At 48.9% G+C, this 16582-nt stretch overlaps 1 protein-coding gene across 1 annotated transcript; it reads right to left on the bottom strand.

Moving 5' to 3' along the window:
• Positions 1 to 694: 694 nt before the first annotated feature.
• On the bottom strand, positions 695 to 1978 carry LOC125533226 (protein MAIN-LIKE 2-like). The gene is made up of 3 exons (XM_048696950.1): positions 1543 to 1978; positions 833 to 1462; positions 695 to 724 (listed from the first exon to the last, which is right to left on the bottom strand). The coding sequence occupies exons 1-3, from the start codon at positions 1609 to 1611 to the stop codon at positions 695 to 697; spliced, it is 729 nt and encodes a 242-aa protein (XP_048552907.1). The 5' UTR covers positions 1612 to 1978.
• Between the last annotated feature and the right edge of the window lie 14604 nt (positions 1979 to 16582).

The raw sequence follows: 16582 nt of genomic DNA, 5'->3' as shown, positions 1-16582 counted from the left end.
GTGCACTGCTACGAGCTTCCTCCACACAAAGCTGGAAGCGGGTAACATACGAAGCATGATGCTTGTCCCAGTCCTTTATCTTCCGCTGCCTTCTCCTGTCCAACCTGCATGGTACAAAACCAAACATTAGCAAAATCAAGGAGTGACGATGCTTAGTCAATACGGTTCATGCTATCTTACCTATGAAGTGCTTTGTCCGTATCCACCCATTCCGGCGGGTGGGGCTGGAACAGACCAAACTGACGACACACGCGATGTGGCAAATGAAACTCAACAGCCCAGTTGCATATCAGTGGGCACCGCATACGCCAGAGATCCCTATCCCACAAGCACATCGGGTTGATGGTACACTCCGGGGTGTACCCAAGTCTGTCATCGGCGCCATATGGCTGCCATTCCACCTATGAAATAGGGCAACAATGCAAAATTAGTGAATTTTTTTCAGGCAAACATGAGAAATGACTGAAGTAATGACCTCGTTACCTGCTCAGGCGTAATCGTGTCCAACTCGGCAACGTACTTCTGGTACATGAGATTGACATCGTTCGTCATCTCGGAAACCACATCCCACTTGTAAGCCCAAGTGGGGCGCCGTAATTCGTCATCTTCATCTTCATACCAAGGATTAAACCTGACGCTCTTCGGGCGTCCAACAGGCAGACGCTCCCAGCTCCATATAGAAAGTAGAAGCATATTACCACCAATGCCTGCAGTATCTGTGATCCTGCAACACGCATCGTCCAGCTGCATATGAAATAAAAACAATGTTAACTTGACAGCAAGCTTGCATTGCTAATGAAGAAATGAGTTGATCACAAAACAGACCAACTACCTTTCGGTACAAGTAGGCAAGAGTCGCTGAACCCCAGCTCCATTTGCTATCGAAGACGGTCAACGCCTTCAGCCACATCCATGGAGCGTTCTTACCAGTGAAGTCAAGGAACAAAGTCCTCGACACAACATACCACATGTAGACACGAGCATGTGTCTGGATCACGTCATCAGTGGCATCCGGAGGGCACGTCGCAAAGTGAGTTTGAATCCACGTGAAAGCAGCTCCGGCTGCTTTCCTTTCCTTCTTCTTCTTCTCTTCTCCCTCCTCTACATCAGCCTCAGCCTCGGTAGGAGCCATACCGATAAAAGCAATCATCTGCTCGCGCCACCCATCAGAATCGGTGCTCATACAGAGAGGCATCCCGTCGATAGCAAGACCGGTGATCAACGAGACATCCTCGAGCGTCACGGTCATCTCCCCAGTCCGAAGATGGAAACTATGCATCTCAGGCCTCCACCGATCAGCAAGACCGAACACCAGTGGAGCGTTCAGATTCGGCGTGGACCGGCTGACCAACTGAATCCACGGGAGTAGTCCTACCTGCTTGATGTACGGTGTGTACCGCTCATCGTAAGGCATGGCAGGACCAAAGACCCCGTGATACCGAATCTTCAAAGGTTCAAGCTTCTGCAAAAAACAAGTAATGACAAATCTTAGGGCATGTAAATTTCAACTTAAGGCAAAATATTTAGATTACTCGTTATTACCATCTCCTTCTCGTGCATCATGTAGGCCCGGTGTTTCGTGTCGTAGACATTGTCGAGAAGCCAAACCATCCTTACAAATTTCAAACAATAAACATATATGAGTTCATCTCAAATATCGGTAAACACTCAACATTTCATATGTGTTCATCTAAACATCTCATATGTATTCATCTACAAGAATCTCAACATCTCCTTCTCACACAATGAATAAATGATTGTAAATTCTCATATATATCTAGTATGTCATATGTGTTCAAGTAAATCAACACCTCATATTTCAAATAAACTCAACATTTAATATATATCTAAAAAAATTCAACATCTCACATATAGCTACAACACTCAACATCTCATAATTATCTACAAAACTAGGCATCTCATATATATCTAAAAAAAATTACAATCTAGGTTTCACTAACAAGAATCATATAGTGTGGGGGGGGGGGGGTCAAAGGTTCCACCTAATTTTGGGCAAACAAAGATCCAAACCAAGCAAATCAAAAGTTCCACCTAATCTTGGGCAAATCCCTAAAATTGCAACGCATTTACGGAGGAAAAGAAAGGGAATGAAGGAGTTTACCTAGTAGGAGGGATTGGAGATCGAATCCGAGCCTCAAAACTTCAGATTTGAGAGGGGTGTGGGGGGATCCGAAGGAAGCGCCGCTGCCGCCGCTCTCTGTAAACAGAGCAACTGCTCAGAGGGGGAAGAACTGCTGGGAGTGGCTGGCCCGATGCGGTTTAAGTCAATGTGCAGCGCCCAAGCCATAGGCGCTGCACATTATACAGTGTGGCGCCTATCCCTTGGGCGCTGCACTGCTGTCTGTGGGGCCACAACCCAACCAGGGCTGCCACGCTGGCAGAAGGTGCGACGCCTAAGGCAAAGGCGCTGCATAGTGGTGTGTGGCGCCTAGCTGTCGGGCGCCACACGAAAGGGTCAGCAGAGTGAAATTTTTTCGAGAGCAGGTCATTTTGTGATTTGATTTCGCCCTGAGGTCAAATATATGATTTCTGCCCCAGCTTGTCATGACGTCCGACGTCATGAAGTGGCCCAGCACTGCGCGTTGCGCCATGATGCCGCCGTCATGATGTTGTGCGATGACGTGCTACTGATATTGCGACTGAGGTAATGCAGGAGGCGTCCGCATGCTTTCGCTCGCGAGTGCAGGGGTGGGCTCCTTCTCCTTTTTCACGAAGACTGGGCCCCACTAGCGATGCCCTCTTCTTGCCAATGCCAGAAACGTCTTAGAGGTGATGCCAGCCGGTTGAAGTGGCCGAACGTGTCGCACTGCCGCGCGGAGGCGAGGGCAACTCTTCCCTCACCTCCTCTTTGACGCAACGTTTGATTTGGACACTCCGATTGCACCCGAGGGGGGGAGGGTGGGACCTCCTGCTTGATACAACGACCTATTTGGACGCCACGATTGCATGGGTCGGAGGGCGGGTGCTGTTGTCGTGCCGGAGGGCGGCCACTGGAACTTCTTGTCTGCCATGACAGCCTCGACGAGGGGAGGGGGGGGGGGGGGGGGGGGGGGTGTGCTGGTGCTAGTCGTCGTTGTCCCAAGAGAGCACGGACTCCTCCTTCGTCGATGATGCGGTATAAGACGACGACCCCTGAGACCAAGCGTGGAAGCACCATGATCCGGATGGAGATCCATCAGGCAGCGCTGAGAATCAGCCGGTGGTGCCGTACTTGCCCATCATGCGGTTGAGTAGAGGAGAGGAATGGTGGCACAACGGTGAGTGGAGAGGAGATGAGAGCCGACGGTTTGTAGAGAGAAGACGAGGTGGGTTTGGACGGCGCCACTTGCCTATATAAATACTCCCTCCGTTTCTAAATATTAGTCTTTTTAGACATTTTGAATGAACTATCACATACGGATGTATATAGACATACTTTAGTGTGTAGATTTACTCATTTTTCTCGGTATATAGTCACTAGTTAAAGTCTCTAAAAAGACAAATATTTAGAAACGAAGGGAGTAGTTGGGGTAAGGCGGACAGATGCAGCTTCAGTGCGGCGCCGCGGCCAGTGTGTACGCATCTCTGTCACCGCACATCCACATTGAAGCGTCGCCGCTGTCCCGTCTCATCACGTCGGTCAGATTGACAGTGTCTAGTAGTAGCAGCTCTGGCGCGGCAGTGTGGCACGACTGCGCAGAAACTGTTTGCGAGCAGGTCACACAACGATGACTTTGGGTGGGACCGCGCAGCCAAACACATGTGGCTAACGATCGTCCCCTCCCCCCGGTTCGGTCCTGGTTTGCACGAATTCAGGCGCGCATGCTTCGTGGGACGACGTTAGATGGCAAAACGCTGTTGGAGATGCCCTAAACTTATACGTGATGAAACACTTAATTCTTAGCTTAGACGAGTATATACAACCTGGTATATAAGACAATTTTTTTTGAGATCAAAGCAATGCTTTATAACTTAACGGTGCCCGGGCATATCGCTCGAGGCACAGGCAGCCACTTGGGCTGGTACATCAGACCCTCAGTGCATAACCTGGTCTGTTGGGTACAAACGGCCAATGTTGGCTAATTCATGCACTACGGCTTTAGCTGGTATATAAGACAATTGATTAACTAATTAGCCGTATATTTTCTGTAATTCTACCATGTCAAGGATTAAGAGAAGACACCAAGAATAATAATTCTTTGGTTTATTCTAAAATAACAAACATATGTCTATATATTTTTTATAGGAATACTCTCGCAGACGGCATGCAATCGAAGGAAGAAGATGATCAATATGATTTTAGATGTAATTTTATTTTTTGCAAATTCGTTTCGTGTCTCATTACTTTTCCATTGTATTATCTTGATAAAATTTAAGTTTAAGATGTCTTCAGGCCTCTTATATGTTTGTTTAAAATAATACTCCCTCCGTCCCAAAATAAGTATCTCATCTGTAGTAGGAGTACAAAGTTGAGACACTTATTTTAAAACGAAGAGAGTATATAGTTTCTGCCCAAAAGCCCACCCCTTATTGTCCGCAGAGGTGGAAGGAAGGAGAACGAGGAACCCTAGCCGCCTGACTAAGGAACGGCCAGATCGATCAGCAAGGTACGCTCACGCTCTTCAAAATCTACATGGAATCTCCCCAGACTGCAACCTGATTCATGTTGTGTGTGTGTCTGCCACGGCCGGCCGGCGGTGGTGATTCGTGACGGAACGCCTTGATCTGCAACGTAAGCGGGACGGAGGTCGTTGTGCAGCCGAGGCCAGCCGGCCGGCTGGAGGTAGCGATTCGTGACCGACTTGTCCTCCTAATCCCTAACCGATATATTGTTGGCAGGCCGGCGACGATGGCAGCGGTTTGGTGCGCGGCGAGGAGGCTCAGTGGCTCCCTGCTCCAGCGAACGCAGGCGGCGGTCACGGAGGAGGGACGCCGGCTCGCGCCAAGCAGGCTCATGCGCTCCCGCCAGCTCTCCAGTAAGGTCTCCGGTGAGGTAACTTACCAAAATCGATGTAGCCAGCCATAATCGAATTCTGTGCAACCGAAACAGCAACATCTACTTGAAACAAAGCAAGATTACTTAACCTGACCAACCTGATGCATGTTTCCTGCCCCCTTCTTTGTTCCTGTGTTCCCAAGTCTGTAATATGATATTCCCCTATTATGTTGCGTCTACTCAAGTTTGGTAGTTGATAAAACTGGTTGCTGGTTTGGGCTGTGTCTAAGCCCAGACCTTAGGTGATCGTGGTGGGTGGGAGGGAGGCATCTCCTTCTCATGTTTCAGGTGGATCATGCATCGTGTGTGTGTTGTGTTTCTTCTTTTTTGTAGTCTGTCATGTAAGACAGACTGACTTGGTGGTTTCTGTTAATGGAAATCGGAGAGGCGAGCTCTCTTTTATCAAAAAATAAATAAAAAAACTGACCATCCGGACGTACTGGTGCTTATCATTTAAGCAACTTATTTTGCTGGTTGATCCGAGAACGACTTTTTACTCTTCCCTGCTGGCCTGCTCCATCGATCGCAGGTGGCGGAGCGACACCTCCTCGAGCCATGCAGCCTCATGCGCTCCCGCCAGCTCTCCAAAATTGACATCTTTTATCTCATGATTTATCTGCCGACGTCAAGGATGTAGCTTGCGATATTTGAATTATGTGCAATATAAACAGAGCAAAATTTACTTGCTTAGCATCGTCATATATACTAGAACTTGTTAAATCTGGCCTGAAGCTGTACATCCTGACTTACTAGCAACAGGACTGCATGCAACAAATCACATCTTTTAAGCAACCTTATTTTTCCTGGTTGATGCCAGCATGATTACCTTCTGCTCATCCCTTCAGCAAATACTGTAATTAGTTGCAAAACATAAGATGGATGCTGCTGCGGCTTTGATATCTTCTGCTTGATGCACTTCCTAGCTAGTATTACTTCTGTCGAAAATTACTTGTCTCGGAGTTTTCTAGATACGGATGTATCTATCACTTAAACGTGTCTAGATACATCCATATATAGAAAAATCTATGACAACTAATTTGGGATGGAGGGAGTATGATTCTGTGACTTCATTTATCCATATACGGTAAGTATGATTCTATGATTCCTAAATATAAGTCTCTTTAGAGATTATAATATGGACTACATACGGAGCAAAGTGAGCGAATCAACAATCTAAAATATGTACATATTCATCTGTATGTAGTCCATATTAACTGACAGGCATGCACCCGTACGTACACATGCACCATGCATTCTGCATATATCGTACCTCACTTAACTGACATACAACACGGTATCCTTCTTAATTACGTATTTAGCAGTCCTGGTCAGCGCTTACTTAATGATTGATGATGCAAAGTAAGCACACTGACCATCATCCATGTGTATCAATCCAGCAGGCTCGCAACATCCAGAAGAAAGAGGATGACATCTGGGCTGGGTTCAATGAGACGTTAAAGAGGACGGCGGTGCTCCCCAAAAAAAGGAAACCAAGTGTCTTTCAGCAGTACGTGGATTATCAGAGGCTCAATTTCTTCCTTATTTTCCTGTTTGTTTGTTTGTTTGTTTGATAATCTCATTTGTCCTACCTCTCTCTACCTGCAGGCGCATGATGCTCATCGAAGGCGTGACTAAGACTGTGGCCTATGGAGCTTTAATCGAAAAAGGCTTTCGCCCCGTTTTATAAATAAAGCACCAAACCACAAGCATCCAGTACAACGACACGTCACGCTACCGCAACACACGCACACACCCAAGACATGATACATAGGCGCTGAGCGCAGCAACACCACTCCTAGCACTACCGCCCCGAAGATATGAAGCTACATATAACGAATCATGTGCTCCAAGGCGGCGCCTTCAGGAAGGATACGACGCCGGAGCGTCGCCACCGCCCGATCCAAGGATCAGAGTTTCCCCCGGAGCCGCATGACGGGCAATGAGAGCCGCGACGACGCCTTCAAGAAGGGAGCGATCTTCACCGCCGCCGGTCCGTCCGAAGATAGAGCAGGTTTTCACCTCGGCCAACAATCACTGCCACCGGACGCCACACCCCGGCAACCACGCCGCCCACACGACCATGATGACCGGGCAGCACCAAGGCACGGGCTTTGTCCAAGAGCACCGCGCAACCACCACCACCAGGGTCGCCGCCCCAGCATCCAAGACCTCGACACCACCTCACCCGTGACCCGCCGCACCCCAACGAAAGAGACGAGCGGAAAGGTCCCACCTTTCGCGCCCCTGGGCGACCCCCAGCGTCGAGACCCAATAGGTCGGCCAGAACTGGCATCCACCGACCCATCCTGCTGCCCCAAGCGCGAGATGAGCTCGGTCCGGCAGCGACGAGAGGGGGACGAGGTCAGTCCTGCTGCATCGTGCGCGAGACGAGCTCGGTCCAGCTGCATCGTGCGGGAGACGAGCTCTGTCTTGCGGCAACGGGCGCGAGACGAGCGGTGGACCGCAGCTGGGAGAGGGCCAGCCCTTTGATGAAAGTAGCGCCCGGGCGACGAGGAGATGGGGTGAAGGACGAGACGGTCCGACCGCAGACAAACCGACGCCGGAGGAGCCGGCCGTTGCCGCGGCCAGATCCATCGAGCCACCGTGAAGCCGCCACGACAACAGAAGGCCACCAAGACCTACCCATGCCGCCGCCCACGGCCGGAGCAGCAGCCACGCCCGGCCGCTGCCCATCCGCGTCGCCCGACGAGCTCCAAGCGCCGGAGCCGCCGGCACTACTAGAAAAAGGACTATAGATGGGATTGATACTAATGGCGCACCAAACAAGCGGTGCGCCATTAGTATATACTAATGGCGCACCACCTACTGATACGCCATTAGAGTTGAAACTACTAATGGCGCACCTGGCCCAGGGTGCGCCATTAGTATCAATTTTTTTTAACTAGTGCGCTTGTCCAAACATACTAATGGCGCATCCAGATACAGTGCGCCATTACTAGTTGTAACTAGTAATGGCGCACCAGACGGAAAGTGCGCCACTAATGTTGTTTTTTTATTATATTTTTATTCCCTTTTTTGCAAAACTACTAATGGCGCACTGCTCCACCGTGCGCCATTACTAGTTTAAACTAGTAATGGCGCACTGTGGGACAGTGCGCCATTAGTATTTTTTTTTTGCAAAACTACTAATGGCGCACCATCAGGAGGTGCCCATTAGTAACCTGGATTACTAATGGCGCATTTAGAGTTGGTGCGCCATTAGTAAGTGGGCAGCAACAAGATATTTTGGACAGCCTCTCCTACCCACACTCACTTTCTCCCCACTTCATTCTCTCCACCTCCTCCTTGTCTCGGGTGCCTCCTCTTTTTCACCTCATTTCTACCATAGATTCATTCAATTTAAGTGGTTAAATTACCTTGTTTTGATAGGTAAGTAAGGGGGGAAGCTATATTTATGTTGTTCTCCCTACAACAATGTGCACATGCACTTTTTATGGCCTAACTAGATCTATGTATGTTCGTGGTGTTGCATATGTTTGTGGTGTTGCATATGTGTTTGTGTTTGGAGGTGTACCGGTATTTGAAATTCGATAGTTGCCAATATTTTGCCGGAATGTTGATTCATTTCCGTTTCGGCGAGAATTTTGGCATTAAGCATTCTTTTTGGTCCTATTTTTAGGGAAAGTCATGCCAAATTTTTTCTTGGTTCTAAAATATCGTTTTGCTCTACCCCGCAGGCGACCATGGTCCGCATGATGACCGAAGGCATCGTGAATAGGTTTTTGAGGTCCGCGAAGGCCGAGATGCTTCAAAAGAACGAGACGGAGATAAGATGTCCGTGTCGAAGATGCAAGCTGAAGAGCCTTATTGCGGACCCGGAATCCGGGCAGGTGCGGGACCACCTGCTCTTGCGTGGTTTCATGGATGGCTATCGGTGGCAAGGTGATGAAGATGACTACGAAGTCGTCCATGGGGGCCGGGCAATAAATGAGGAAGGGCAGCAAGACAACCACCGCGGCTCGGGCGGGCGAGAAGACGAAGAATCCCGAGGAGATGATCAGGACGGTGATGTTGTACACAGTCATCATGTAGAAGATGCAGGACATGATGATGAGGAAGATGCCGGAGCAGTCGACGGGCATGATCATGAAGATGATGATGCCGGCGGAGCAGACGACGCTGGACCATCGATGGGCTGGGTGCAGGACCCTCATATTCAAGAGCTGCTTCTCAAGCAGACGGATAACGCAAGAGCTGCCGCCCGAGAGAAAGCCAAGATGGATCAACTTGAGTTAGACGCGGTTACTCCATTGTATGAAGGATGCAGGCCCAAGGATACCCGCCTGAAAGGAACGCTCATGGCTCTGGAGATGAAGGTAAAACACAAAATGACCGACGCATGCTTCGACGAGAACATGTCATTCTGACACGAACGTCTTCCCAAGGGGAACAAGTGCTCGACCAGTTTGGAGGAGGCGAAGAAAATCGTGTGTCCTCTGGATTTACCGCACGTGAAATACCATGTGTGCATGAACAATTGCATCATTTATCGGGATGAGCACGCGGAGTCTACCATATGTCCGGTGTGCGGCGTCACTCGATACAAGAAGAGGAAGAAAGCTCCTCGAAAAGTGGTGTGGTACTTTCCGATCACTCCTCGTCTGCAGCGGTATTTTGCGGAGCCTAAGGCAGCAAAGCTCCTGCGTTGGCACGCGGATAGGGAGGAGAAGAAGCGAGAAGATGACGCAAATGATCCGGAGATAGATAAAAAAGACAAGATGCTGAGTCACCCTAAGGATGCGAGCCAGTGGCAAGTGTTGAACTTCGAAGACCCAGAATTTGGGAATGATCCAAGGAACATCGTGCTGGGCGCGAGCACCGATGGAGTCAATCCGTTTGGCAGCCAGAGAAGCACACATAGCACCTGGCCTGTGTTTGTGTGGATGTACAATCTTCCCCCTGGTTGTGCATGAAGAGGAAGTACATTCACATGAGTATGCTAATTGAAGGACCGAAACAATCAGGGAACGACATCAATCTGTATCTGGGGCTGCTGAAAGAGGAGCTTGACACGCTGTGGAAAACGCCAGCCAATACGTGGGACGCCGCAGAGAAAGAATATTTCCATATGAGAGCCGCGCTGCTCACGACGGTGCACGACTATCTCGGTTACGGATATGTCGCGGGGCAGGTGGTCCACGGATTTTCTGGATGCGTCAGGTGCATGGATGACACAACGTATCGCCAGCTAGATAGAGATCCTGGGTCTTTGAAAACCGTGTTCATGGGACATCGAAGGTGGCTTCGCGACGATGACCCGTGGAGAAAACGCAAGGATCTGTTCGATGGTGAAACCGAACCCCGAGGACGCCCGCGTACGAGGAGCGGCGAGGAAATAGACGAGCTGTTGAAAAATTGGAAAGACTGCCCACTGCCGGGAAAGAAGCAAAAGGCGCCAGAGCCGGGAAAGAAGCGATAGGCGCCAGAGCCGCTGCTGAAGGTATGGAAAACGAGGTCTGTTTTCTGGGACTTGCCGTACTGGAAGATCCACCGTGTGCCTCACAGCCTTGATGTCATGCATATCACGAAAAACGTGTGCGAGAGTCTGCTTGGTACCCTGCTCAACATGCCAGAGAGGACCAAAGATGAGCCGAAAGCAAGGGCAGACTTGAAATCAATGGGCATCAGGCAGGAGCTTCACGCTATATATGATGATGATGATGATGATGATGATGATGATGATGATGATGATGAGGCGAAGCAGGACACGGAAAGTCGTCACAAAGGCAAAAAGGCCAAGAAGACCGGAAATGACTACCCTCCCGCATGCTTCACTCTAAGTCAGGAGGAGATCGAGCAGTTTTTCACCTGCCTCGTAGGAGTAAAACTTCCTTACGGTTACGCGGGGAAGATAAGCAGATACCTAGACCCAGTGAAGCTAAAGTTCAGCGGGATGAAGTTTCACGACTGTCACGTGCTGATGACGCAGATACTTCCAGTTGCAATCCGTGGGATCATGGACGCGCACGTCCGTGAAACCCTATTTGGCCTATGCAACTTTTTCGACGTCATCTCTCGGAAGTCTGTTGGCGTGAGGCAACTCAGAAGGCTACAGGAAGAGATCGTGGTGATACTATGCGAGCTTGAGATGTACTTCCCGCCTGCATTCTTCGACGTTATGGTGCATCTGCTGGTCCATATCGTGGACGATATCATCCAACTCGGGCCGACGTTCCTGCACAGCATGATGCCGTTCGAAAGGATCAATGGTGTCATCAAAGGATACGTTCGCAACATGTCACGTCCAAAGGGAAGCATAGCCAGGGGCTTTCTGACCGAAGAGTGCATCTCCTACTGCATGAATTATCTAGGCATCGAGAACCCCATTGGTCTGCCCGTCAACAGGCACCTCGGCAGGCTCGCTGGATGGGGTCACCGTGAGGGTCGTCGCAAAATGCATGTCGACTTCGAGGGTCGACTCCCCGACTTTGAAAGAGCAAACCTAGTCGCGCTACAACACATAGACGTGGTCGATCCTTGGGTGGTACAGCACAAAACCTTTATTAAGAAGACGTACAATGACCGAGGCCAACAGAGGACGGACGGAGATATACTCAAAGAGCACAACTCATGTTTCACGCGTTGGTTCAAGCAGAAGCTTCTGTCGTACCCTTTACACGAGGACTCTTCCGCGGAAGAACAACTCATATTCGCCTTGTCACAGGGTGCCGAGCACAACCTATGACCTATGAGGCGTACGATATCAACGGCTACACATTCTACACCGAGGCCAAGGACATGAAGAGCGATGGTTATCAGAACTCCGGGGTAACGATGGAATCCTACACCGGTAACGACAAGGACAGATACTACGGAAGGATCGAGGAGATCTGGGAGCTGAGCTACGCTGGAGAGAAGGTCCCGATGTTCCGTGTCAGATGGGCCAAGAGCGTCCTAAAAGAAGACCGGTATTTCACCACCATGGTTATACCCGAAGCCAAATCCAAGACCGCGGGCGCAAACGTCACCGCGAAAAATGAGCCATGGGTACTGGCTTCCCAAGTGGACCAATGCTTCTTCATTACTGACCCGTCAAAGCCCAGTCGTGTTGTCGTGAGGAGAGGCAAAAGGAAGATCATCGGAATGGATGGAGTAGCCAATGAGCAAGACTTCGACAAGTATGGCGACCCGAGGATCGAACATGACGACGATGATGAAGTAGCAGCATACACCACAAGAAGAAGCAGGACCACCCTACCTAAAGGACGTCCGTTCCACAGAAGAACTCCATTTGCGAAAAAGAAGGGCAAGAAGATTGTGAACAGATAGCTAGCTAAGATCGATTGTATTTAAATCGTAGCCTTCATTTCTCGATTGTATTTCATGGGAACTTTTTGAACTATCATGAATATTTTTAAATTTCATGGACACTCGATCTCGATCCCCCTCCATCTCGATCGCTATCCCACCTTGCCAGATCCGGTCCCCCTCGCCGCCGAGCACCCCCCGGTCCACCGGCCGCCGCCGCCGACCCCCCGCACCCTCGATTCCCCTACTCAACCGCCGCCGCCAACCCCCCGCACCCCTCCCCTACTCAACCGCCGCCGCCGACACCCCGCACCCCGCGCACCCTCCCCCGCTCCACCAGCATTACTGTTTGATGTAATTTTTAAAAAAATTATTACTGTCTTATAAAAAAAATATTACGATTATGATTTAAACAAGTTTGAACACATTTAAACACAAATAAGTATCAAACAACATTTTAAATGGATAAAAAATTGTGGAGCCTGGGAATCGAACCCAGGACCTCCTGGTGTGAGAACTGGCTGCTGACCAGTCGAGCTAGTAGAGGGAACTTGGTGTGGATCAGTTCAGGTGGAAGATAACCTGTTGGCTCGAGCAGAAAAAAAATACTAATGGCGCACCATGGTGGGGTGCGCCATTAGAATGGATATACTTATGGCGCACCGAGGGGTGGTGCGCCATTAGTATTGTGCCCGGCCCCATCCATATTCCCCTCCCTCCCCGGCCCCTCCCTATCCCCTCTCTCTCCCTTGCCCTCGCCCTCGATCCCCTTCCCCTCTCCTCTCCCGACGCCGCTGCCCCGCCGCCTCAACGCTGCCCCGCCGCCCCGACGCCGCCTCGACGCTGCCCCAATGCCGCCTCGACCCCGCCCCGACATCCTTGGTGGGAGCCCCTACATTGCCGGATTCGTCGTCGTCTTCAACCTACAGTCACCGGCGCGTCCGCGACGATTGTCGCCGTTCTGCTGCTCCTAAGCCACCAACGGGCCATCGTGTGCCTCCTCGGTGAGGCACTCAACCATTCCCTTCTCCTTCCCGTGCGGAACCGCCGTCGTATTCGTCGCTCTGTTCGAGGCCGAAATCATCGTCCGCCATGGCCACGAGCTCGTCGTGGCCGTGCTTTTTCCCCGCGTCTCTGGCCGCCCCAGTTCGCCCCCTCGCGCGTGTGCACCTGCCCACGGCCGCGCCCCGCCCGCTGCCTTGCAACAGCTGCTGCTGCGCGCGCCTGTAGCCACCACTGCCGTGTCTAACAGCTGCTGCTGCTGCTAGACATTGAATCATGCTGCTTCCTTCTTCAGTTAACCCAAGTGTCAATTTTTTTCAGTTTCGTCAGAATAAAAATGTACAAGGAGTCATTCTGTCCAACTCTGCTGAAAAATAGTTTTCTTGAGTTTTGATCATCAAGAGGACTCATCTTGTAAACGAATTCGTGCTGATAGTTGCAGCTTGCATTAGCTACAGTTTCAAGTCTTGTGGTTGTGATTACTTGACTACCTTTTTGGTTTTCTGGAAACACGCAGTGAATAATTTCGGTGTAGTAACTCTTGATTAATTATGGCATTGTGTGTCATAATTTGCTAGGTTGCATGGCATGTGCTGGATGAAGCTTATGGTGTAGTATCTTAATTGACTGATGTTGATGAACCTTTCCTGTACATATTTGGTTTGGTTGATTGCCTGGCATGAGCTAGATGAAATGATCTATTTCTCCTGATGTGAAATGATCCCTTTCTCCTGAAATGTTGATTAATTTCCGTTTCGGTTGAGAATGGGGCACTCCTAGGTCAAGAAAATTAGCAAAGGTCATGCCCAATTTTCTTGACCTAGAAGGTGCCCGATTCTCAACCGAAACTTTTATTTGTGAGCCTTGAGAAGATTAATTGGTTCCACAATGCAAGCCAACTTTTATTTCTCTTGCCTGGTTCCACTAAGATGTGTTATTGCAAGCTATTAATTATTTTTCAGTTGTGAGCCTTGAGAAGATTAATTTTTTCCTATATTGTAGCTTTAACAGTTTTCAGTGTTCCATCTTTCTAGTCTCCTATCTTGAATAGAGACATACAATTTTCAGTGTTAAATCAATTGTGTGATCTCTTTTTCTATGTTTCAAGGACTGCCCAATACAAGTAAAGCAATTCCATCTGCCTCGCCCTCTCACCACGCCCACAGAGGCTCCTGGATCTGGACCAGCCGCCGCCGGACAGCAGCAGGTCAGTAAGCCTCTCTCTCTCTCTCTCTCCATTCATGTACCTTCCCCTGGCCTGCTGTGACTCACTCAACCCCCATTTGCATCTAGGCAGGCGGCATCCGTCACCGGCAGGCAGGCGACATCCATCACCGGCAAACCTCCCACGCACTGTGCCTCGGACGCACAGCAGCAGGTCAGACCCCCCTCCCTCTCTCTCTCTGGCACGATGAGTTATAGGATCAATGCCTAAGTTTTGTTGAGCACACAGATTTCTTTTCTGTAAGCATTGGTATTATGTGCTTCCCATAGTTGGTATAAGATGATTTAAGCTTAACAAACAAAATGCACACCGAAACACCCCCAATTCCAGCTCCTTGAATTCTTAGAACTATGGATACCCAGCTCCACTAATTCATGGGCCTGTTTGCGAGAGCACCAGCTCTAAATAGCATTGCAAAACCAAACATGTATCAACTGAAAGGAGGAGAAGTAGTTTATTTCATAGAGTAAACATTAGCACTATTTGACAGTAAAAGGTTTTAGCTAATTTGAATTAACTGAAAGCAGCAGTACATCATTTTTATTGACAGTAAAATGTTCAAAGAAACAGATATGTAAAACCCCCATAGTTATGTCTTTCGTACAATATGCCATGAAAAGGTGTGCCATTTTCATAGAAGAGCAAACCGGCCTGCCTTTCGGCCTTTTGGTTGCAAGTGCATTTCACTCAAATCACTCAGTAAGTGATGGCATTCCTTGTGAAATGTTCAAATTAGCTAAAACCTGTGCATATGTAAAAGGTTCAGTAAGTGAAGACAGTAAAATGTTCAAAGAAACAGCTGAAACTCCTCTACCGGTGGCTGCACTTGTCTGCAGGATATGTAAAACATTTTTATTGACAGTAAAATGTTCATTTAGTTTCAGTAAACAAATATTGCCAAGCATGACATGGCCTTTGTGATCTCCTACTCCTGAATTTTCATGTCACTTGTGCTATTAGTAGTTTTTTGACAGTAAAAGGAATTTTCATGTCACTTGTGCTATCAGTACACTACAAGTGAATTTTCATGTCACTTGTGCTATTTATGTGGTCTGAAACTTGTCAAGTGATGCTGCTGCTGCTATCTGCGAGTTGCTGCTGCTAGTTGTGATTTTGTCAAGTGATGCTGCTGCTACTTGTGATCTTCTAAAATAACCCCTTTCTCCTGAAACGTTGATTAATTTCCGTTTCAGTTGAGAAATGGGGCACTCCTAGGTCAAGAAAATTAGCAAAGGTCATGCCCAATTTTCTTGACCTAGAAGGTGCCCGATTCTCAACCCAAATAAAAATTAATTTGCTTTAGTGGTTGGATTAGTTTAGTATTTTTTTCACACACTCAGACACCCTTGCTTGCCATGTGTGTGAGAGAGATAGTGAGAGGAGACAAGAAGAAGGGGGTTAGGAAGATGTTGCCTGCTCATCAAAGCTAACCATCTCCCCCTTTTCACCCCTTTTCCTTTGTCTTTTGTGGGTTGCAAGGAAGCTACTGTCTTAGCTAGCTTAGCTTGTGCACAAATCCCAGTGTTACAACCTTGTATCTTTGCAGCAACCAACTTTCTAGACACACCCCTGCATCATGCAACAGTGCCTTCAAGATCCAAGGCAATATCACAAACATCATAGGCAATTTGACCAAACTCACAACCTTGTATCTTTGCAGCAACCAACTTTCTAGACACACCCCTCAAGAACTAGGTTACCCTGAGAACGTGGACTTGGACCTTAGCAACAACACACTAACAGGTTCTATCCCAAAACACCTAGGCAATATCACAAACATCTCTCAATTGTTCCTTGACAATAACCAACTTTTTGGCGACATTCCTCGAGAATTAGGTTATTTGGTCAACTTAGAGATCTTATTCCTTGAAAATAACCAACTTTTTGACCAAACTTTGTTCCTATTTATAGAGAAACATGGCCAACAACGATGAGGCCGGGGGTTCGGGCGGCAAGAAATTCTAGGAGCTGTCCCAGGAGATGGAGGAACAACCTCACTTGTATGAGGACGCCGCCTTCCCCACCGATCCTGAGACCACTGATGGTACCGCCGAGGATGACCCCACTGATGCTACCACTGATGGTGCCGC

This window comes from Triticum urartu, chromosome 1 (assembly GCF_003073215.2).
Source record: "Triticum urartu cultivar G1812 chromosome 1, Tu2.1, whole genome shotgun sequence".
In the NCBI taxonomy this organism is placed as follows: Eukaryota; Viridiplantae; Streptophyta; class Magnoliopsida; order Poales; family Poaceae; genus Triticum; species Triticum urartu.
Note: the sequence above shows the minus strand (reverse complement) of the source record. Positions and strands in the feature narration are given on the sequence as shown.

Coding starts and splice junctions, on each gene's coding strand:
- LOC125533226 (XM_048696950.1), bottom strand. CDS start 1,611: ATGGTTTGGCTTCTCGACAATGTCTACGACACGAAACACCGGGCCTAC. Junction 1,463..1,542: donor TGATGCACGAGAAGGAGATG/GTAATAACGAGT, acceptor TGTTTTTTGCAG/AAGCTTGAACCTTTGAAGAT. Junction 725..832: donor TTGCCTACTTGTACCGAAAG/GTAGTTGGTCTG, acceptor TGCGTGTTGCAG/GATCACAGATACTGCAGGCA.